Source organism: Heterocephalus glaber, unplaced genomic scaffold (genome assembly GCF_053883595.1).
Source record: "Heterocephalus glaber isolate CG9 unplaced genomic scaffold, H.glaber_assembly_v1.0 deba00001555, whole genome shotgun sequence".
NCBI lineage: Eukaryota > Metazoa > Chordata > Mammalia > Rodentia > Bathyergidae > Heterocephalus > Heterocephalus glaber.
In genome coordinates, this window is record NW_028258346.1 from 9,950,385 (window position 1) to 9,974,474 (window position 24,090).

The 24,090-nt window shown below is 34.9% G+C and overlaps 1 protein-coding gene and 1 pseudogene across 1 annotated transcript; both read left to right on the forward strand.

Moving 5' to 3' along the window:
• The first annotated feature begins 7,867 nt into the window (after positions 1-7,867).
• Positions 7,868-10,620, forward strand: LOC101698859 (DNA replication licensing factor MCM6-like; annotated as a pseudogene).
• A 4,658-nt stretch (positions 10,621-15,278) lies between these two features.
• Positions 15,279-21,197, forward strand: LOC101717306 (tRNA methyltransferase 10 homolog C-like). The gene is given in 3 exon segments (XM_021262612.2): positions 15,279-15,908; positions 15,911-16,567; positions 21,139-21,197. Coding segments are annotated over 3 exon segments (1,290 nt in total). The 5' UTR covers positions 15,279-15,334.
• Positions 21,198-24,090: the final 2,893 nt, after the last annotated feature.

Consider the following 24,090-nt stretch of genomic DNA (forward strand, 5'->3'; position numbering starts at 1 on the left):
ATATTTTTAAACTGGTTGGGAATTTTTGTATCAATTTGATTAAAGCCAAAAACGTACCTTATTTTTTTCCCATTAACTTTATTGGTACATTTTAGGTATAAAATACAGTTACATTCATCATTGGGATCTTATATCATTACATGAGTATCTTGGTTCTTAATTTTTTCTCCTTCCCTTGTCCTCCCTTCACCCTCTCCACCCTTCCCTATTGGCAAAGACTTTGTTTCCATTTTGTTCCTTTTCTGATTTTTTTCTTTTCCCTTTTTTCCTTTCCCCTACCCTACCCACTTCCCATGCTCCTTTAGACCTTTTCTTCCTGTTACACAATATCAGCTATACATTTCATAAATTACAATATTAAGATCTAGGAGACATTATCACAGATTTTACAGAATTTAAAAGGATATAGAAAGCATATTACAAAATCTTTTTTGAAATAAATTTGACAACTTCTAAGAAGTACCTTGGAAGAAAAATTAATGAAACTAACTCTGGAGGAAATATAAAACTTGAATAGCACCTATTAAAGAAAGTATAGTCCTACCTTGAAAACCTACCTATATAACGACAGCAGGCCCATATACATTTTAAATGATAAATTACATCAAACAATTAAAGCAAAAAAAGAAGGAATATTTCTCCCCTCATTTTAGGAACTCAATATTATGCTAATCATAAAACTGGATAAATATAATAGAAGAAAAAAGTATGAACACAGATGGAAATTTGTTTTACAAAACAAACTATTGGAAGTGAGATCTGGCAGTATGTAGAAAGTGGTTTTATTATAGGGATGGCAGTGTTGGTTCAGCATTGGAATATCCACCTCCAAAAGTCATCATTTTAACAGGGGAAAAGAAAAAGCCTGATGATTCTGTCCCTAGTTGGAGAAAAAGTATTGGACTAAATTCTACAGCTGTTCATGGTAAAAGCTATCAGGAGACTAGAAGTAGAACAGAACCTTCTCAACAGATTAAAGACATGTACTCCATACTTCTAGTGAGAACACCTTATATGAATGGAGAAGATACAATGGTTTCTCCTTAAGGTGGGGAACAAGGGCAGATATGCTTACTCTTTATCTGTCCATTAAACTTTGAAACCTAGGCCCCATCAAAATAGTCTAGCAATAAACTGACACAATTAGGATAGGATTGGCATGGCAGAAGCAAAATCTTTATATGTAGATGAAATGTTCATCTACAGAGAAAATACTAAGATATCTCTAGGAGCCCCTAGAACTTGTATTTGAATTTATCAGGATTAGAAAACACAAGGTATATATAAAAATTCAGGAATGTGTATATTTGCTATAAATGAAGAATTGGATTTTGAAATTTAGAAGTTATGTAGGAGTGCAAAGGACCTAGAAAAATTAAAAAAACCAAAACCAAAACAAAAACAGTGTTGGAAGACATTTAATACCTAATTTTAAGACTTCTTCTAAAGCTACAGTAATCAAGGCAGTGTTGGTGTAAGGAAAGACATATAGATCATTTGAAAAACACAGAGAATCTAGAAATAGAACCACACATATATGGCCCACTGAGTTTTGAAAGAATATTTAACATTATCATTTTATAGAATATAAACTCAACTCAAGAGCCGAGGAAAAGAGAGTGTTTGCAACAAACAACACTAGAAAACCTGGTATCCGTATATAAAAAATTAACCTCAACCCTTTTTTTCCATACATGAAAATAACTTGAAGGGATCTATGAACCTAAATATGAAAGCCTAAAAGTATAAAACTTTAAGGAGAAATTGTAAGGGAAAGTATTTATGAATTCAGGGTAGGCCAGAACTACCTAGGATACAAAAAAACATAACGTATAAAAGAAAAAAATTAATAAATGGGATTCCATCAAAATTTAGAATTTTAAATGACGTCATTAAAATGAAAAGTAGTCCTTAAACAGACCATATTTACAATACATATAACCTATGACCAGAATATAAAAAGAAATCTTAGAGCTCATTAATAGGCAACCCAATTAAAATGTAGACATAAGAAGATGATAAATAGCCAGTATACCATAAGGAATGGTGTGCAATTCTAGAATCAGAAAAATACTAATCAGTACAATAATAAGATTGAATTATGCACTCATTAGGAAGATGAAGTTAAAAGTTTTAAAAGCCTTGTCATGACTTTTTCTTTTGGTTGGATTCTCCCCCTTTGCATTTAATTTTTCACACCCAATGGATTCATTCTGCTGGGTTTCCTGGGGTTGTGATCTGCATTGTCTTTTCCTAGGGTATTGTCTAAAATTTTTTGGAGTGCCGGTTTGGTATTCAAGAAGTCCCTGAGGTGCTCTTTATCATGAAAGTTTCTTATTTCTCCATCAATTTTGAAAGATAGTTTTGCAGGGTACATCAAACTGGATTGGAGACTGTTTTCCTTTAGGGCTTGAAATACATCACTCCAAGCTCTTCTTGCCTTGAGGGTGTGCATTGAGAAATCTGCTGTGATTCTGATGGGCTTTCCTTTGTATGTGATTTGTTTCTTTTCTCTTACTGCTTGCAGAATTTTGTTTTTCTGTTGGATTTCTGGACTCCTAACTATTATATGCCTATGTGTAGATGTTTTTCGATCAAGGCCATTTGGAGTCCTATATGTCTCACTTATCTGTATGTCAAGTTCTTTTCCCCTGCTTGGGAAGTTGTCTGTCATCACTTCTGTGAACAGTTTTTTTTATGTCATCTGCACTCTCTCCTCTTTCTTCATTGACTCCAATCAGTCTTATGTTATTCTTCTTTGCATCATCTAGGCCCTGCTGGATTGATTTCTCATGTTCCTTTACAATTTTAAAGCAATTTTTATTTTCCTCCTAATTGCAATCTTCTGTATGTGAAATTCTATCCTCACATTGGTTCATTCTGCTGTGCAGACTTTTGATGGAGTTTTTAATCTCCTGGAAATCTGTTTGTATCTGTTTTATATATTCCATTTGTTTTTCTATGTTGGGATTCCATCATGTTCCTCATGTCCTCTATTTTTTTATCTGTGTCCTCTCTAGATTTATTAATCATGTCTTGCACCATGAGCACAATCTTTGCTGTTATCTGAGTAATTATTTCTGATTTCATTTGTCCTCTTTTGTTGCCAGTTCAGAGAGTCCAGGTGGTTGAGTATCAGATTGTTCCATCTCATTTCCCTTTGGGGTTGCTATAGGTGATCCAGAAGTCTTTTTTTGAGACTTGTTTACATGTCTTCTCATTTCCACGGGAAGGGGTGCTTCTGGAGCCCACATGGTTCACCTTCTCTGCCCTAGGAGCTTAGGATGGCATCAGGGGAGCTTCCTTCTGGGTTCTGATACTGGCTCAGCTTTTCTGCCCTAGGAGCTTGGAATGGCAGTGGAGGAGCTTCCTTCTGGGTGCTGGGATGGCTCACCTTCTCTGCCCTAGGAGTTTGGGATGGAGGTGGGGAGCTTCCTTCCAGGTTCTGGGACCAGCTGAGCTTCTCTGCCCTAGGAGCTTGGGATGGAAGCAGGGAGCTTCCTTCCGGGTGCTGGGACCGGCTGAGCTTCTCTGGCCTAGGAGCCTAGGATGGTGGCAGGGGAGTTTCCTTCCGGGTCCATTATGTATAATCTTATGTCAAAAACATACTTTAGAAAAATTAATAACTTGCACTTTCAGTTCATAAATTTTTTATATATGTCTTTAATTTTTCTTATCAATAAACTATTTTAACATAAATGTCTTGAATGTCTTTTGTTCAAGTTTATTCTGGAATATATTTGCTTCTTAGTGCTATTAAAATGGAATTATTTTTATATTAATTTTCAAGTTATTTACTTCTGGTTTGAAAAAGTGATTTGCATTTTCACTAATGCATTATGGCTTACAAAGTTGAAAACTTCATAAATTAGTTTGACAGGTTTTCTAAAAAATCTTTGGAAATATCTCTAAAATCTTCCTTTGGAATTTTTCCATCATGTTCCAAATAGATATATCCTTATATATTATTATTTGTAAAGAAAGACAGTATTATCTCTTCTATGTCAATTTTATGTATTTTTCAAAAATTTTTCCTGCTTTATTTCTCTGTCTAGGTTCTGTGGTGTAGTATTAAACAAAAGGGGTAAGAGAAAATGTGCTCTTTCTAAACTTAGGAAGAAAACTTTCAACATCTTTTCATTAAGTGTGATGAAATTAGTAGATTATTTTATATTGTCCTCTATCAGGTTGAGAAGATTACTTTCTGTTCATAGTTTGATGAGACTTTTCTTAGTGATTGGTATTTGAACTATTGTTGACATTTTTTCTGCTTCTAATGAAATTTCTCTCAAATATTCAATTATATGATTAGGAACTTGATTTGTAAATGTAGACACAACTGTGAAATTCTGTGATATTCCAGCTACTAAGCATGTTGAGCTAATATATTCACAAATGTATAATTTTATAATATATATACATGTTTTGTGCATTTTTACATATTACTCTGAACATCTTACCTATATTTTTGTAATCAAAATGCTATCATTTGTCAAAGTCACTGTAATGCTTTTTACTAGGAAAATGACTTTTACAAATCAAAATATAAATATCAGATGTGCTCATTGTTATTGGATTGTCACTGCTTATAGGTTTCAAATTAGAACAATTAAATTTGGCATATATAAACATGCTTATTTATATACAAATTAATTTTCCACTTATATAGTTTAAAACCACAAGTTCAAATAATATATCCAAATTTAATCTAATATCATCACAAATTCTTGTTTTTCTCCTTTTCCCTATTTACATAACCTTTTTCTGCTATCCATTGTCATTGATGTATTTACTTAATTGCTCAGCCCCTCTGTCTTAGTCTTCTGTATTTTTCTTTGATTCTTTGTCTCGGCTAAGCACTGTACAACTCCAATCTGATCTCCAACATACTATGCTGGCCTCCTTCTGTGACTGCCCCTCCTGGTCATCTGCTGGAAGTAAATGTGACATTTGTTTGTTCTCAGCTTGACCATATTACTAACAGCTATATTCTTGTTATCTTTAGTTCTCAATGAAAATTGTGATTGCTTCTCATCGTGTCTTCAAATATATTTTTATAATTTTCTCCATCTTCTTTTTTCGGAACATTAAATAAATTTGCAGTAGATGGTTAGATATTTTTGGTTTTTATGTATTTTATTTCTAGGATTTAAATTTGATTCTTTTAATGTGTTCCATTATTCCACTAATACTTCACTTTTGTCAACTTGTTACATTTTTTTCTTTAAATTATCAACACATTCTTATTTTTAAAGTCCTCTACTATTTCCAATATCTGAATCATCTTTATATCAATTTCTACTAGATATTTTTGTTTATATGATGTTAGTTTAATTTTTCATAATTTTTCATTCTATATTGACATTAAATTTTTCATAAATTTCAGATTATAATGATTTCTTTTAAAGGATTTCTATACCTTTTCAGGTAGAAATTAGAGACACTTAATATTGATAGGTTTGGTTTTATTTTTAGTTGTGGATGGTCTGGTTATATTTCTCTTAGCTCCTCATAATGATTTTTATAATGTGTAATCATTATTAGGTCCTTGCAGAACAGTATAACTGAGGTACTATGAGCATGGTGTTCAAGTCTTTGAAATATTGCAAATGGTTTGTTGTTATTTTAAATGTCTATATTTGCAACATGGAAGGGGAAGAACAAATAGAAAAACATTACTTGACTGTGAGAGGTACTATAGTAATCCAAAAATGTGTAATGGGATAGAAAAAATAGATTAATGGAAAAAATTAGTTCAGAAATAGACCCACAAACATATATTCATTTAAACTCTGACAAAGAAGCAAAGGCAACACAATACACTCTTTTTAATGAAAAGTGAGAAACTTTCATGTGAAAGTGTAATTGTTTCTCACTTTCACATGAAAAAATGAATAAAAATAAACACAGACCTTATGACCTGCATAAAGATTAGCTTAAACATATTTATACCTAATTATAAACTAAAAATTATAACACTTCCACATGCTAAGTAGACACAACATGCCTTGAATAAAACAATTAATTGAGAAGCTGATTCTATTAATTTTATTAAAAGTAAAATTTTCTGTTTCAGGAAAGGTAATGTTACAAATACTAGAAGACACGTTGTACAGTCTAAGAAAATACTTGCCAAAGACGTATGCAAATAATTGAAATTCAAAACAAAAAAAAAATCTGATTAAAAAACAAATAAATGACCTTGACACATTTCACCAGAGAAGATATGTATGGAACTATAAGCTTGAAAAATGTTCGATATCATATGTGAGTAGTAAACTGAAAATTAAAATAATAAGGAAGAAGTACACACCATTTAGAATAGGCATAATCCCAAACATTGACAACACCAAATACTAATGAACATGTAGAGCAATAAGAACTTTGATTGTTGCTAATTGGAATCCAAAGTATTCCAATCATTGTAAGAGACCCTTTGACTGATTCTTACAGCAAGGAAACATACTCTTTAAACACAATCCAGAAATTGTGAATCTTGGGATTTACTCAAATGATTTGAAAACACAAGTCCTCATTAAAAACCTGCACACAGATTTACTCACAATCACCAAGATGTAAAAGCACCTAAACTGAAAGGATAAGTAAACTGGGTTTATGCAGACAATGAGCACTGTTCAGCATTGAAAAGTATGGAGTTATCAGCTGTGAAAAAGCATGGATGAACATTAATGTCTATAATTATATGAATCAAGCCAGTATGCATAGATTATGTACAGTTTGAGTCAAATGGAATGACTTTCTAGAAAATGTGAAATTATAGGTACAATAAAAATTAGTAGTTCCCAAGAGGTAAGGGGCTGAACCAAAGATTTTTATGGCAGAGAAATTACTGTGTATGACCTTTATAATGGTGGATATATGTCAGCATATGTTTGTTGAAACTAATCAAATGTACAGTAGTAAGGAACCCCAATATTAATTCTCAACACATCAATCTTAAAAACACACTGTTCTGATGGGGGATATTTTCAGTTGTGAATTTGATGAATTCAGAGTTGTTTGGGAATTCTGTTTTCACTCAACTTTGCTGTAAACTTAAAATTGCTCAAAACAATCTTGAAAAATAAGTCTGTCTTGTGCAACATTCAGTATAACTATATTATTCTTTATCCTTCTAAATGGCATACTTTCTCAAAAAAGCATTTTATATTTTCAACTGTGTACATTTTTGCATGAGATGAAAACAGCACTGTTTCTTGTCAAGATTAGATTTTATTAAACTTTATACTACCCCAACTGTACTTATTTTATACCCTTATATCTTTATGGATGGATATATTAGTGAGAAAGTAATATGTGTGGTCTTGTAAATTATAGAAATCTCTCACGCACTAAAATATCTTGTGTTCCAGTTTAGAAAAAATTCACAGGAGGTATTTTATATCTATGAAGTGAATATCTATGTGAAGAGATGTTTCAAATAATTGAGAGACAGGTCCAGCACTTTTAGCTTTTCTTTTACCTTACACTTAAAAACCATACCCCACAGAACTTACAAGCAAATAACTTTATTTTTGTGCCTAAACGTAAGCAAAAATGTTAAATACAAAGGTATTTGAAGAAGATATTTAAATTGGAGAACATTTTAAATAGATGAAGTCATCTGTATAAGAAGGCATGCTGCTGTAGGCTGAAATGCAAAATGTCAAATGTGAGATTCTTCTTCAGTGTGATGGGATTTTGAGCCACAGGCTTGAAATGTACAATTCTTGTGAGAAGGACCCAAGCTCAGAAAAATAAATAAATAAAAGCACAGGCATTTGATGGGGGGTTTTTTAGTACTTTTTATTTCCACAGCAGGTAATTATACAAATTTGTGGTCCGGAGAGAAGCTTCTCGTGGCAGGGAAGCTTGGTGGCGGCGGGTCCTCAGCAGCAGGCAGCGATGGACCTCGCGGCGACAGTGGAACCGGGCGCCGGCAGCCAGCACCTGGAAGTCCGCGATGAGGTGGCCGAGAAATGCCAGAAACTGTTCCTGGACTTCTTGGAGGATGCCCGCTGTTTTCTGAGTATCTACCTGTTAGCCACTTCATCTGGCATGTGATCCCATTCTGAGCCCCATCTACCCATCACATTCATTTCAACAGGTTCCAGAGCAGCGATGGTGAAATCAAGTACTTGCAGTTAGCAGAGAAACTAGTTCGTCCTGAGAGAAACACGTTGGTTGTGAGTTTTGCAGACCTGGAACAATATAACCAGCAACTTTCCACCACGATTCAAGAAGAGTTCTATAGAGTCTATCCTTACCTGTGTCAGGCCTTGAAGACCTTTGTCAAAAACCGAAAAGAGATCCCTCTTGCCAAGGATTTTTATATTGCATTCCAAGACTTACCTACTAGACACAAAATTCGAGAGCTCACATCATCCAGGATTGGTTTCCTCACACGCATCAGTGGGGAGGTGGTGCGGACTCACCCAGTTCACCCGGAGCTGGTGAGCGGAACTTTCCTGTGCTTGGACTGTCAGACAGTGATCAAGGACGTAGAGCAGCAGTTCAAACACACACAGCCAAACATCTGCCGAAATCCAGTTTGTGCCAATAGGAGGAGGTTCTTGCTGGATACAAATAAATCAAGATTTGTTGATTTTCAAAAGGTTCGTATTCAAGAGACTCAAGCTGAGCTTCCCAGAGGAAGTATTCCCCGAAGTTTAGAAGTAATCTTGAGGACTGAAGCTGTGGAGTCAGCTCAAGCTGGTGACAAGTGTGACTTTACAGGGACACTGATTGTTGTGCCTGATGTCTCTAAGCTTACTACACCAGGAGCACGTGCGGAAACTAATTCCCGTGTCAGTGGTGTTGATGGATATGAGACAGAAGGCATTTGAGGACTCCGAGCCCTTGGCGTTAGGGATCTTTCTTACAGGCTGGTCTTCCTTGCCTGTTATGTTGCACCAACCAACCCATGGTTTGGAGGGAAAGAGCTCAGAGATGAGGAACAAACAGCTGAGAGCATTAAGAACCAAATGACTGTGAAGAGTGGGAGAAAGTGTTTGAAATTAGTCAAGATAAAAATCTCTACCACAATCTTTGTACCAGCTTGTTCCCCACTGTACATGGCAATGATGAAGTAAAACGGGGTGTCCTGCTGATGCTCTTTGGTGGTGTCCCAAAGACAACAGGAGAAGGGACCTCTCTTCGAGGAGACATAAATGTTTGTATTGTTGGTGACCCAAGTACAGCTAAGAGTCAGTTTCTCAAGCACGTGGAAGAGTTCAGCCCCAGAGCTGTCTACACCAGTGGCAAAGCATCCAGTGCTGCTGGCTTAACAGCAGTCGTTGTGAGAGATGAAGAATCTCATGAGTTTGTTATTGAGGCTGGAGTTTTGATGCTGGCTGATAATGGTGTGTGTTGTATTGATGAATTTGATAAAATGGATGTGCGGGATCAAGTTGCTATTCATGAAGCTATGGAACAGTAGACCATTTCCATCACTAAAGCAGGAGTGAAGGCTACTCTGAATGCCAGGACGTTTATTTTGGCAGCAGCAAATCCAATCAGTGGACACTATGACAGGTCAAAGTCATTGAAACAGAACATAAACGTGTCTGCTCCCATTATGTCCTGATTTAATCTCTTCTTTATCCTGGTGGATGAATGTAATGAGGTTACAGATTATGCTATTGCCAGATGAATAGTACATTTGCATTCAAGAATTGAGGAATCAATTGATCGGGTCTATTCCCTGAATGACATCAGGAGGTATCTTCTCTTTGCAAGACAGTTTAAACCCAAGATTTCCAAAGAGTCAGAGGACTTCATTGTGGAACAGTATAAACGTCTTCACCAGAGGGATGGTTCTGGTGTGACCAAGTCTTCATGGAGGATTACAGTGCGACAGCTTGAGAGCATGATCCGTCTCTCTGAAGCTATGGCCCACATGCATTGCTGTGATGAGGTTCAGCCAAAACATGTGAAGGAAGCTTTTCGGTTACTAAATAAGTCAATCATCCAGGTGGAAACTGCTGATGTCAATCTAGATCAAGAAGAGGAGACCCAGATGGATGTCGATGAGGGTCCAGATGGTGTTAACGGTCATGCTGACAGCCCTGCCCCTGTGAATGGAATCAGTGGCTACAGTGAAGACATAAATAAAGATCCTGTTTCCAAAGCCTCCCTAAGGCTGGGCTTCTCTGAGTACTGCTGAATCTCTAACCTTATTGTGTTTCACCTCAGAAAGATGGAAGAAGAGGAGGATGAGTCAGCATTAAAGAGGAGTGAACTTGTTAACTGGTACTTGAAGGAAATCGAATTAGAAATAGACTCTGAAGAGGAACTTATAAATAAAAAGAGAATCATAGAGAAAGTCATTCATCGACTCACACACTATGGTCATGTTCTCATTGAACTCACCCAGGCTGGGTTGAAAGGCTCCACAGAGGGAAATGAGAGCTATGAAGAAGACCTTTACCTGGTAGTTAACCCTAACTACTTGCTTGAAGACTGAGATAGTGAAAATAACTGACAAGAGCTAATGAACTGTGGAAGAGGACCTCATGCCTTTGAGTCTGGATGTAGCTCTGCCAGAGAAGTGTTTATTTTGTTTTGTTTTCAATTGCTGTTTCTTTTATTCATCAAAATAAAGTAACTTGTTCTAAAAAAATAAAATAAAATAAATTTGTGACAATCATCATTGTACTTCATAAATGAAATACCTTAGCACAGCTGTAACACCTTGAGCTAAATGGTACTATCCTCAAGGAAGTTGGCATAATTTACCAGTTAAAAGTCTTCTCATTAAAGAATTTATATTGTGAATTAGACCAATAATGATGGAAGATGAAACAAATAAAATGTATTTTAAGTTCTGTGATTATATCTCACAAAGAAAATTAGGCATAATTAATTAAGAATGTTGTTTTGTGTCTTGTTGACCTAGGAGCAGATCTTGGCTTTACGGTATTCTAGCTTGGAATGACAGGTTAGTTCCATCTCAGCATATTTCCCTTATATGAATACAGGACTTCCATAGTCTCTTCCTCTAAGGAATATTTAAATAAAATTAGTCAAGTCCTATTAAGTCCTTGAAACACTGTTCAGCATACTAAGTACTAAAAAATTAGCTATTCTTAATATGCTATGTTATTACTTATTTTTAAGCAATTATTAGTTGTACTATATCTGTACCATTGATTTTGAGAGTTAATTCTATATTTATAAGAGTGGAAGATAATAACAAATATAATACTTCTGATTCTCTTTCTAAATAGCTGATTCATAGAAATTTATTTCTCCCAGAAAAGTGCAAGTTTAATTTAATTTTAAACTAACTTTTAACATTATTTGCATATACATTTTATCACATCTTAAATATGTGATACATATCTAATTGCATGAAAATGACTAGTGATTAACAATGCTTAGCATGTTATTAATATTTTATTTATGAACATTTATAATAAACAGATGTATATTCAATATACATAAAATCATCTTTACTAATTACTAACTTATTCAACACTAATAACATTTCCTGAACCATTTACCAAGAATATCTGAAAATATTTTTCAAATTGAAAGTGAAGTATGTCAGATACATGATAAAATGTCTTTTAAAAATACTAGGCGAAGAAGTAAAAAAAAATTCTGCCATTTGCACAAGTTTATAAGTATATCCTAAAGCAAAATATATCATCCTTGTCCAGATAACTGTAGACTGACATATTTAAGTCATACTCACCTTCCATTACTTACTTTATTAGGTATTCCAAATTATTCTATTTCCCTCCAGTATTCTATTCTTTTGCTGTCCAAAATCTTAGAAAAAATGACCTTACCTCACACTTCTCATAACTCAGAGATAAATGGAAGTTTATAGATATGAATTATAGAAAATCATATTAATAGAAATTAAGAAAATCAAAATCAAAAATACAAAAATTTATATATGTAGCTAAATATAAAATATTGTTTTGTTTTCTTTCAACAACATCCAAAGATAGTTCACTAATTAAACAAAAATTAAATGTCTATTCAATTAGTATTTTGCAAAAAAAAGTGGAATAAGTTTCCAATTATAATAATATAAAGCAGGAAGAGTAAACGTGGGCATTACAGTTTTAACGTGCAGCAAAATTTAGAAATGATCTAAACTATTTACAAATTGAAGTAAGTTAATGGTATACCATACTTCTTTCAGAATTAACAACTTGAAGTGTAATTTGCATGTATGAACTGCACATGTAATAAACTGTAAATCTACAAACTAATGATTTTTAAGATATTAAAAAATTAAGACAATGGACACATGTATGATCTCATAAATTTCTCATGTTGCATGGGAATCTCTTTCTATCCTTCATGATCCTGCTCTCAATAAAGCTTGGATCTACTGTCCCTACACATTAGTTTCAAAACCCTAGAATGCTATATGAAGCTATAGATTAGATCTAAAATGTTCCCCAAGTGTCCTGTGATCAGAGGTTTGATCTGGTCAGAGGGGGTGGGTCACTGGAGAAATGACCTGAATTGGTGTATTCTTTCCCCATTTCCTCCATAATCTCTCTGCTTTCTGACCATCACGGGATGGCAGACTTTGGTCCCCCATATTGTTTCTGCCTTACATTCAGCTGACCATGAACTGAACCCAGTGTATTTGAAAATTCAGCCATATAGATCTCTCCTCCTTTAAGTAGTAGATGATGGAGACCACCTAAGCAATCTGATAATTTATAAATTGGCTTTTCATATTAGAAATCTGGGTCTGGCTAATAGCCCACAGTGGTTTGCCTGAAGACCCAGCAGTTGGTGTGTGGGAAAGGAACAACTTCCCATACCACTGGTTCCATCAGAGGTCTTAGTGATCTGTGATGCTGTGAGGTCTTGGATGGCAGGACAATAGTGCAGCTAAGGGCAGCATTATTCATACATAAAACTCCCATAGAGGCAGAAATTAATCTATGGGTAAAAACAAATTTCTCATTAGTCTATAAGCTGTTCTTGCTAGAATATTTCATTCCCTTGTTGCTAGGACCCTGCCTGGATCAGTGCTCTCCACTCCACTGTTCCCTGCCTTACCCCTTTCTTCTTCAAGAAGCTGGGGTTCAATAGATAGGGGCAAGCTCCAGAAGACAGCCTCTTAGCTTGTATAAGAGCTTTGACTGTCCTGGGCCCCCTATTTATGCATTAAGATTTTTGTCTTGTCTTTTATTATCCTGCTACAGTACCCATGGTCAGATGATTGGAAGTCTGATCAGCCTCCAATAAGTGGAAGTCAGGTGTTTAGTTTCTGTGTCAAGAAAGTGACTAATGTAGAGAATTGATAATAGGAATGTGATCATTCTGGGACTGTACCTAACTATGTGGTTCAGAATTCTTTTAAAGTGATTTGCAAGAGGAAATTAGTAAGTTTGGAGACACTGGCTAGAGAACCTTAGAATGCATAAGCAGAGATTAATGAATTCTGATCATAGCTCCGACGTTCAGAATTCTGATAGAAATGAGGACAGTAAAGATCACATACATTGGTATAGATTCTTTGGGAAGGTGGACTAGAGGTCATTTGTATTATGCTCTGACAGAAAATGTTTTTATTTTCCAGGAGAAAGATTTTGCAGCAGACTGAGAGTAAGGCCACTAGACTAGATTACCTGGTAATTAAAATTTTAAGGAAGTACAATTTTATACTGTGGTATAGATACTATTTGCTGTTTTCAGCCAGATTTACAGTGAAAATCAGAAGTAAAAATCACAGCTGATGATGGGAAAGTTGGCCAGAAAGGAAGTACCTATAGAAGTGCTGCAGGGAGCGTATGATTGCTGAAACATTTAGCACTAAAAATAAGCCAAGAACTTTATATCAATAGGAAAGATATCTTAAAGGTATCTCATAAATTGGTCAGACTCTAATCATTGCAGGCTTAAGGACAAATAAGATTAAACTCCTTAGAAAGATTTTACTTAGTTAAGAGAGCCCCGAAGAGCCCTGCTTAGGAAAGTGTTTCTCCAAGTTGAGCCATCTCAGAACCCAGAAGCTGTTGTAGCCATAAGTGAACAGGGATCCAGCTACTGCTTTAGCTGATGATGGACTTTGGCATCATCCACATGGCTGATTTTTCAGGCATGCAGAATGAAGTATGGTGAATTGTGGGATTATGGAGACTTCAAACTAGATTTCAGAAGACAGTCTGGAAGGCCAGGAAAGGAACTCCAGGGCAGGTAGTGTGTGAAGCTGTTAGAGTAAAGCCAAAGGTGCACTGGAGGAAGATGGAATTGTTAGGAATGAGGACTGTCTACTGAGAAAATCTGCAGGCAATGAGGGGAACCACCCGAAGAGAGAAGCTGTGTGTACTGCAAACAGCAAGACCATAGGAGCAGAGTAGCCAAATATCATTATCACTTACCCAGATGCTTGACATAGAACTACAGGATTTAATGCTTGCCCTGCTGGGTTTCAGTATTGCTTTGGTTCTGATACCTTTCTGTACCCGTATTCTTCCTGATTAGCATGGGGATGTTTTTCCTGTGATATTGCATATCAGAAATATTTGACTTGCTTTTTTTATTTTCACAGTGGCTCACAATAATGGGTTTCCTTTTGAGGTTTAGAGGAGACTTTGGACTTGAATTCTCAGCAACACTGAGAATTTTAAGACATCGTTGGCTTTTAGTGGTTGACTAAATATGTTTTAGATAATGAGATGGCAATGATCCTTTTGAGGACCAGGAGTTGGATGGTATGGTATAGATAGAAATTTTCCTTTAGAAGTCTTTTATGCAGTCTTATATTTGTCACAGGAGCCAGGTTGCTGGTAGCTTGAGTTGCAGAGTTATACTCTTGTCCCTGATTTCTCCCTGCTCTCTCTACTTCCTGTGTGCCAAGGGATAACCAGCTTTCCTTCACCAGGCCTTCAACCATGGCATTTGTGCCTTGAAGCAGCCATACATGAACTGAACCCACAGAAAACTATGAACTATAAAAATTCTCTTCTTTTAAGTTGTATTTCCAGATATTTTGTCCCATTAACATGAAAATAACTAACACATCTACCCCTTTATTGTTCTTTCTGGTAGGTGTGGTCTGGATTCTTACACTTCGCATAATTTTGTGATGCAAACATGTTTTGTAGGTATGAAGTATCTATTTCTTTTTATTGATGAATAATATAACATTGTACAGATATATCACAATTTCCTTTTCACTTCACCAGTTTTCCATTACTATAACAATTATGTGAGAGGAAAACTGAGAAGTGAGCCACCGGTCAGCTGCAGCGCGCAGTTCTGAGCGACGTTTCACGCAAATCGTCAGCCACTGGAGTCCTTGCATCTTGAGCCTGCGGTAGTTGCTGTTGCTTCGCTCCTGAGGTTTTTTAACATGTCTATTTTCTTCAAAATGAATGTCAGCATTACTTTCTTAAGACCTCATGCCAGGTGTTTGGTGCCATTTACCCTTCCTAAAAGGAGAAAGAATTTATATTCAACAATTCTGCAGAGACATATGTCTTACAAAATACCAGCTGTATCTTATCCTGATAAGGATAGTGCATCTCCTCCTGCACAGCTAGAATTGGATAGGTGGAAAACTACAATGAAATCTAGTGTGCAAGAAGAGGCTGTTTCCACAGTCCCAAGTAACAAGGGTAAAGATACACCAGCTGCTACCAGAAAATTAATTGAGATGTGGAGATTGCTTGGGAGAAATGTAGCAGAACACATCACTGAAGAAGAGCTCAAGGACATCATGGAATGTGCCTCTAAGACATCAAAACTAAAATACTTAAAATTTTTGTATATTAAAGAAAATCTGAAGAAAGCTAAGCAAAACAAAAAGGAAATGAAAGCAGCAGCAAAGGAAGAAGCAAAAAAGGCCAAGCTGTTAGAAACCACTGAGGAAGATAAACAGAAAAACTTTCTATTTCTTCGACTTTGGGACATAAAGGAGAAAATTGCCATGGTTGGAAGGGTGCCCAGGCTATGTAGTTTGGACAACCTTTGGTTTTTGATATGGTTTATGATAATTATATGAAACCAGAGGAACTGAATAATACTATTTGCCAACTTTTAGAAAGTGAAGGATGCAACAGAAGAGATGTTGACCCTTTTCATATTTACTTCTGCAACCTTAAACCAGATAGTGCTTACCATAGAGAGTTAGTTAAAAGGTATGGGGAAAAATGGGACAAATTGTTTTTAACAGCAACAGAAAAGTCATATGTAGATTTATTTCCAAAGAACAATATCATATATTTAACTGCAGATTCTCCCAATGTTATGACTACTTACAAGCATGACAAAATTTATATTGTTGGGTCATTTGTTGATAAAAATATGCAGCCAGGTATCTCCCTAGCCAAAGCAAAACGATTAAACCTGACAACAGAATGCCTTCCATTAGATAAATATTTACAATGGAGCACTGGTAACAAAAATCTTACCTTAGATCAAATGATGCATATTTTGTTATGTTTGAAAAACACAGGTAATTGGGAAGAGGCTATGAAGTTTGTTCCCAGGAGAAAACATACTGGTTTTCTAGACATTTCTGAGCATTCTCAAGGGTTTTTCAGCAGATTAAAGAAGGCAAAGACTTTTAATTCGTTCCCAAAGGGTACTTTTAAGTAGAAAGACAGAAAGTTGGCATAAATGAGAAAATTTGATAGCTTAAAAAGTAAGTGGAGTGAAACTATAGTTGTATTTTTCAATGGAAATATAGTCCTATTAGCAAATTTCTTTCCAAAATGGAACTCATCTTTTTCTTTGAAAGGTGTTTCCACCGGGGATGTGGCTCAGCGGCACCTTGCCTGACTGGCAAGCACTAGGTACTGAGTTTGATCCCTGGTACCGCGAAAAAAATAAAAGGTGTTTCCAAACTTAGTCTTTGCCCCATTACTTAAATCTCTACAGAACTTTGAGAATGTATTTTGTTTATGATAGACATTTAATAATCAGAAAGAAATTATGTTGGTTTAATAGAATAAGCTTTACATGAGGCCAATAAAAGTTGTACCATTAAAAAAAAAACAACTATGTGAGAGAATAAACTTAGCAAAGGAAGAGTTTTACTTTGATTCATAGCCTTGCATATTCCAACTCATGATTGTTTGATCCTGTTGCTTTTAGATGCATCATAAGATAGTATTTCACTGCAGGACAGCCTGACAGAGAAAGACTGTTTAGTACTTAGATGAGCAGCAAAGAAGAAAAGGAAATGACTGAGGTTCCATAGTCCCCTTCAAGGTGAAGTTCCCAGGGACACAAAGACCTTCTTCTGGTCCCTACTTCTTGTAGTCCCCATTGGGTGCCAACGTCATCAAGCTGGGAACCAAGTCTCTACAGCATGGACCTTTGAAAGGCCCTCAGATTTCCAACCATAACAGAAATGATTTCTGATTCACAAGTTGTAAAATTACGGTCATATTCTTAGTCATTTATAATAATTCCCTATTATCCTTTTAATAACTAGAGAATCTGGAGAGACTACTCTCATTGCTTACCTTGTCATTTTTGTATACTGACATTTTTCTCATCAATATATTATGGTTTCTTAATTTTACTGTTTGTCTGAATGAAACAGATTTTTTATATTATTTACTTTTTTATTTTTCTATTTTGTAGTTCATTTAAGAACACATTTCTTCTATTTAAGTTAAAGGTATTTTCTTAAAAATATTTTTGTGTTACCGGCATTTATTATGATCCATGTCCCACTGTATCATCCTTCAGTGGCATCACACAAATTTTTTATATTTGTATTTTCACGTTCTATTCAAAATGCTGTTTTATATTTCCTTTATACTTTCAAACAAAATATTCTCTAATTTTTAAAATATCATATTTGATCCATGTATTATTTAAAAGTTGTTAATTATTTTCAAATTACTTTCAAATCAGAGTGCTTTATATAATGTCTTTAAATTTACTCAAAGTTATTTCATGACTTAGAGTAATTTATGACCTCATTTGGTAAATCCTAATATACCCAACAAAAAGAATATTCTGTGGGTTGGAGTGTTCTGTATATGTCAATTAGATAAAATTGGCTGATAAGGTTATTTGACTCTTCTTTTTACTTTTATTGTATTTTGTCTCATTGATCAATCAATTAATAGCGTTGAAATCCACGGCCATATTTGGCATTTTCACCTTTTTCTTTTAAACTATCCCTCATTTTATATTTATTTAGGTTCTCTTTGGGGTTTTCTATTTTATCAAATATGACAATCTCTACATTTTAATTAGAAAATTAGGACATTAATATTTAATGTGATTATCCTTATTAAGTAAATCTATCATCTTTCCATTTCTTTTCTAATCATATCAACAGAAGACAAGAGAGCTTAGTAAGCAACATTTATTCAAATTTATGTTGATTGTATTCTAAAATCCATGTTTTAATTACTTCCTGACATAAATGCATAGAACTACAAAGGATACATATATTATTCATACATACAGTCATTCACTGTATACATATTTACTTATTTTCATATATTATGCTTGCTCATGAAAGTGATTCTATCCAGTGGATAGTAGTAACAAAGCTAAAAAGTAGCCAATTATTTGAAGAGTAGTTTTCACTTTTTTCCTACTGTGTAAAGCCACTTTTGCTAAGGCTTTAATCTCCTAGACCCTCAAAAACTCATTCTTTGCAAGACCCCGTACTCTATCAAAGGATGTACCAGTCTTCTTGGACATTAATGAGTCTGGATGTAAGAGGAGAAAGAACATTACACAGTACAACTTGACTCTGTTCAATGAGGTTTGAGTCAGAGTGTTGTCTTGGAGCTGGATGAATTAGAGGGTTATTTGCATATCACTCTTGGACGGAATTTGGGGGTGTATTTGGTCTACAATCAAAATTGAGGAATTAATGTTTATTGTTTCCTGCTTTTTTATCAATAAAGACAAATTTCTGCAGAATGTGAGTGGCTCCTTTTTCTCCATTTTCATTTCTTTGATTTGTAACTTCTTGTACTGCTTTTTTCCAGGTTTTCCTTTTCCCTTCTAAATCCTTTTGTTGAGGCAAAAGTTTAAAAATGAACATTGACTGACACTGTTCTTTTAATTCCCATATGAAAATCTCCTTTTTGTCTTATCAACATGGATGTGGTTTTACCTGGAGATGTTTAGTACAAGGATTATAAAAATCACTAGGATTAGATATATAATATAATAATTTTGGGGGGAGTCTAGCGAATGGATAATCAGTTGGTGGTTCACTTGGCAGTTTCCTCATTATAGTTAACTTATGGTTAACAATCCCTGCAAGAAAATGTCTTGCAGCAATACTTCTTCACCCATTTTAAGAAAGCTTTTAAAAGGCTTTTAAAAGGGTATCTGCTTTGGCACCTCATACTGTAAAGGTGAGGACTTTGAAGGAAAAAAAAATTTGAAATGTTATAAGAAAGAGGCAATTGGTAGACAATTTTCAAATTATAAGATGTTCTATTATAGAAGATTTAGGTCTTGTTGATGCCTAGATGAAACAAAAGCTCTCATGTATCAGAAATGGATACTGCAACATACAAAATTGTAAATATAAAATTTATTTTTCTATTTTGATTAACAAATGAGATTAAAATCATAAGAATTTATGTGCTTGTATAGTTTAAATGCTGGTATGTCACTCTAAATTCTTACAGCTTCCATATGAAATAATATAAGATAAATATATAGCAGTCACAATGCAAATAAGATTGAATTATTTTTTATTTCTTTATAAATTTATGTTATACAATTTTAATGATGTGAAGACACAATTGGAGTATACAGTTTTATGATGCTCTTAGAATTTGTAATGTTCAAAAATTTGTAATTTATTAGGATTTACTTATTCTAAATATTTACTTTCTTACATACTTTTCTTTCTTTTTATAGTTTTTTGGTTTCTATGAGCACTAAAAAAGACTCAGTGCCTAAGGTGACTTGGGATGTATGACAGAAGCTTATGTAAAAATTGGAAAGTTAGTTAATGATGTTTCAATGCGAGTACAAAGCCAGATTCTGATAGACTTGTAGGCTTCAGGAAGAACTGAAATTTCCCCTTAGTCAACTGGGCTTCTGCTTAAAAAATAAAATTAAAAAATAAAATAATAAAAAAGAATAGAAAGTTACCCTGTGTCAAGTGTAGATTAGGGAAAGATAGTATGGGTCAGATATGAGTTGGAAATATATTTTATTGTTTAGACTTAAAATATTGATAATTTGGCCAAGAATTTCAGGAGAAAGAAGATATTAAAAGGTTAGAGAAAGTGGAGATATGATGTGCTATTTACAAAAGAGGTTTTTAGTTTTGTTTTAAAATACATTAATCATTGACAAGACAAAAGGCAAATTACACAAATTCTTGTAGGTGTTTATTTGCACCCTTTGAGTAAAATGTGGCTCCATTTTCTAACATTAGGGAAAGTAAAAACAGAAGATGTTTTGGGTTTTGCAAAAGTATATTAAACAGATAAACCATTTAAGGAGTGAAAACAGATGTTTCAGAGAGACAGGCACTGAAAGGTGAAGGTCCACAAGCAGTAGGCTATGCCCAGTGGTCTCTGCTGAGATTCTGAGATTGATGAAGACCAATATCTGGTCTTTGGGTTTAAAAGTGAAATTACTTTGACAAGAACACTTTAGTGTTCTGGATTAGTTTGAGCCTGTTGCTGGGTTTGGTGATTTGAAGAGTAAATACAACGTGAGAGGATTGTCTGAAATAATAAATGCTTCAAGAAGAGTTTGTTGAAGGTGAGAAGAAAAAAGAAAAAAATATAGAGAGTGAAATATAATCTATAAAATTCTTACCCAGGGAACTATTCTAACCAATTCCTATGTAAGTAGAGAACGATATTTTTCTTGACAATAAAAGCTAAGGACATTGAAAATTTGGTGATACAAGGGAGGCAGCACAACTAAAAGGTTTGTGAATGAATGTTTTAGTCTGGATTTCTCCAACACCTAAGCCTGAGCTGAGATAAGAATTCAAATACATGCCATTTATATCAATGGTACAGAAATACAGAGAAGTAAGAAATTTGAACTGAAAAAGAAAGGCAGCCTTTAAAATTGCATTATCTAGGCAACTAACATCCTGAGAAATAACCTAGAACCCATTTTTATTCCATTCAAGAGATAAGAAGTTGGAATAAATTTATTTGAAAGCTTCTAGTTGTGAGTTTCTGGCTCTGATAGGATCCAATATCCTTTCCTGGAAAAAGCCCTCAGGCAGAGATGGAGATGGTAGCAGGTAAAATTTGTCCAGGACACCAAAGTGGTTAGCGCCATATGTGAATGGAACAGCTACAGCATCATGCAAGTAAAAGCAGATATGTTATCCAATTGAGTGTTATAAACCCCAATTTAAACCACACTCTATGATTTAAGATTGCGTTATAATTGTTATATGAGTTATTGCACTTGTAGTTTTTGAATACTTATTGCTGTGATTGGAACAAGTGAAAAGTGTCATAATTAATTGTTTCTCAATCAAATGTTTGGACCGAATAGATTACAGAATAAAAGCATTGGTTATTCATATCAACTGAAAAATAATTTGCCTTTCATTTTAGATTTAGTTTTACAATGACATGTGGAATTTGTTAAATAAGTTTTTTCATTGTGCCTAATCCAATTACCTGATGTTGAGGCTACAGATGATAACACTGAAAGTGACAGGATGCTTTCTTTTGTTACCACTTAAATTAATTTTTTAAAAGTTCAGATAAAGTGGCTCTAATTGTTCCAGTCATAAATGCTTAAACTAAAAAAAAAAATTTAACCAGAAACTATTACATAAAGGCAAGAATTTGGAAAAGAAGCATAGTGATTAAATTCGTAGAAAGATTATGAATGTTTTGTCTAGAATGAAACAATCAATCAGTTCAATTCAGAGAAATGTAAAGAGGGTGAAAGCTTCCGTTTTAAGTATTAATTTCTTCCAGGGGAAAGACAACAGTGCTCCTTTAAACTCTTATATCACATCCCAGTTGGTGGTTGATGATTCTGACAAGCTGTGATGGTATCTACTTAGCAAGCCCAGAGCTTTCAAGCTGTTATACAACACTGATTCTCTGACGTGCTTGATTTGAGCACAAGGTTTTATTTTAATAATGTTATCTTGAAACTCTGACACCCTATAGTCTTAGAGAAGAATATGACAGCCACTGGATCCACTGAGAATCAGTTTCAGATGCTAAAATGTCAGTCTGATGGCAGGAAAGGGGACAATTCTAATGACTAACAATTACTAGGAATCATTTCCATATATTAAAAAAAAACAGTTTTCCATTAACTGCCAACAATACATTTTTACATAAATCTTACTCTCCTATTCAGTGTTTTGGTGTGACAGCTGAATGGGAAATGATGTCTTATGGTACAACTATAGGCATTCCATAAAAATCTTAAATTATGAAAATTAATCTTTACATATAGGCTTTGTTTTGGTAATATCTTATAAAATATTTTAAATATTTTGATTGAAAATAAAGTGCATCCCTTCCCAGCAAGTTAGCAGTAATGAAACAAAAACTGCTGCTTAGAAAAGGGCAATAATACAGGTAACCTCTATTTTGTAGGCATGAGGGCACTGGCTGACTCTTGAAGAGTGAATGTGGTCAAAGAAAAGTGGTGACCACAGGAGTACTGTACAACTCCTGGTTGCCAGTAGAACAAGTTTACACAAGGGAGGGTGTCTTCCTCCATAGCTGACTTTTCAGAAACTGCAATGCAGGGCCATCTCATGGAATGGGTAAAGGCAAGGAAACTCCCAGGTAAGAGCAGAGTTAGAGGGAATTCACAGTGAGGCAGTGTTGCTCAGCAGCAAAGCACGGAGGCTTTCAACTCCAAAATTCTGAAGAGCTTTCACAATTAGGGGCCTTTTAGAGTTACAGGAGCTGTTATTTCTATGGTTAGGAGATGCAGAGTTGATTTTCACAGAAAATGGAAATCAGACAGGATCAAAATGAGTAAAACTCTGATGATTTGAGCTATGTTTAAAATAATTATATATTTAAAATTTGAATTCTGTGCCTCACAGTGAACCTTTGAACTAATAATCCTAGCCTGTCGTGAAATAACCTATACAAGGACCAACCATAGGGTGACATTTGGGGCCTATTTGTGTATCAATTCTTTGTTTAGCTCCATGTCACTTAATAATCTAAATTGTATTAATATTTCAACATATCTGACTTTAGAGGCAGTGGTAAAATATCCTCAATGCACAGAATTCTACAGAGACATGACGTAGGATTTCAAAGGCACTTCATACAAAACCTGCCCATCTAGTGGGTGGAGTCCAGAAGAATAGATCAAAAGGATCATGGTTTGTGCAGTTCAGTCAATGGTATTGGACTGTGCCCTCTTTGTACATCTTCACAGCTTTCTATAAAGCTTGCTGCATACTACCTAACAAACATGAAAAGACATGTTAGCGAGTGCACAGGTCCCCTCTAGAAGATATCTGTCGTGATGCGGTTATACAATACCACAGCCCTTAAAGCATCAGGAGATAGAGCCAAGAGTTCTAGTCCTTGAGTCATTTGTTTGCTTTGTGTGGATGAGTTAGTGACTGTGATCATCTGTGTTTCCCTACTGCTCTCCACGTATGCTGTTCCTATTGCCTCAAAAACCATTCGTCCCAAGGTGTGTGATAGCAGCGGGAGAACCAGAAAAATGTTTTTCTTAGCAGTAGAAAGCTTCAGTTAGTATGGTGTGGTTTTACAGAGAAGTATTTGAGAGAGATTGCCATGTGGTGAAGATCTTTTGGATTTTTTAGCAAACCGAGAAATGCAGGAAATATCAAAGGTAATATGAAGCTTGTGACAGGGGAAGACTTTTGACTTGTTTACAGGATCACTAAGCACCAGCTATCGCTTATATTCACTGTATTCCTATGTTGTGGATTAAAGAAGTTTTAGGTAGTGTTATATTTGTAGTTTTCTGTAGTCAAGAAGTTTGAGTATTATTTACCTTACATTCAGAATGCAGGTCTCTGGGCTGAACTCACCATTTCCCATGTATTTGTGAGATATTTGCTATCTAGTATTGTTGTTGGATGTCAACATTAAGAAAAAAAGCTACTTTGATAAAGAAGTTCTATGGGGGATACTGGACACAGGTGAAGTAATAAACTCTGTGGGG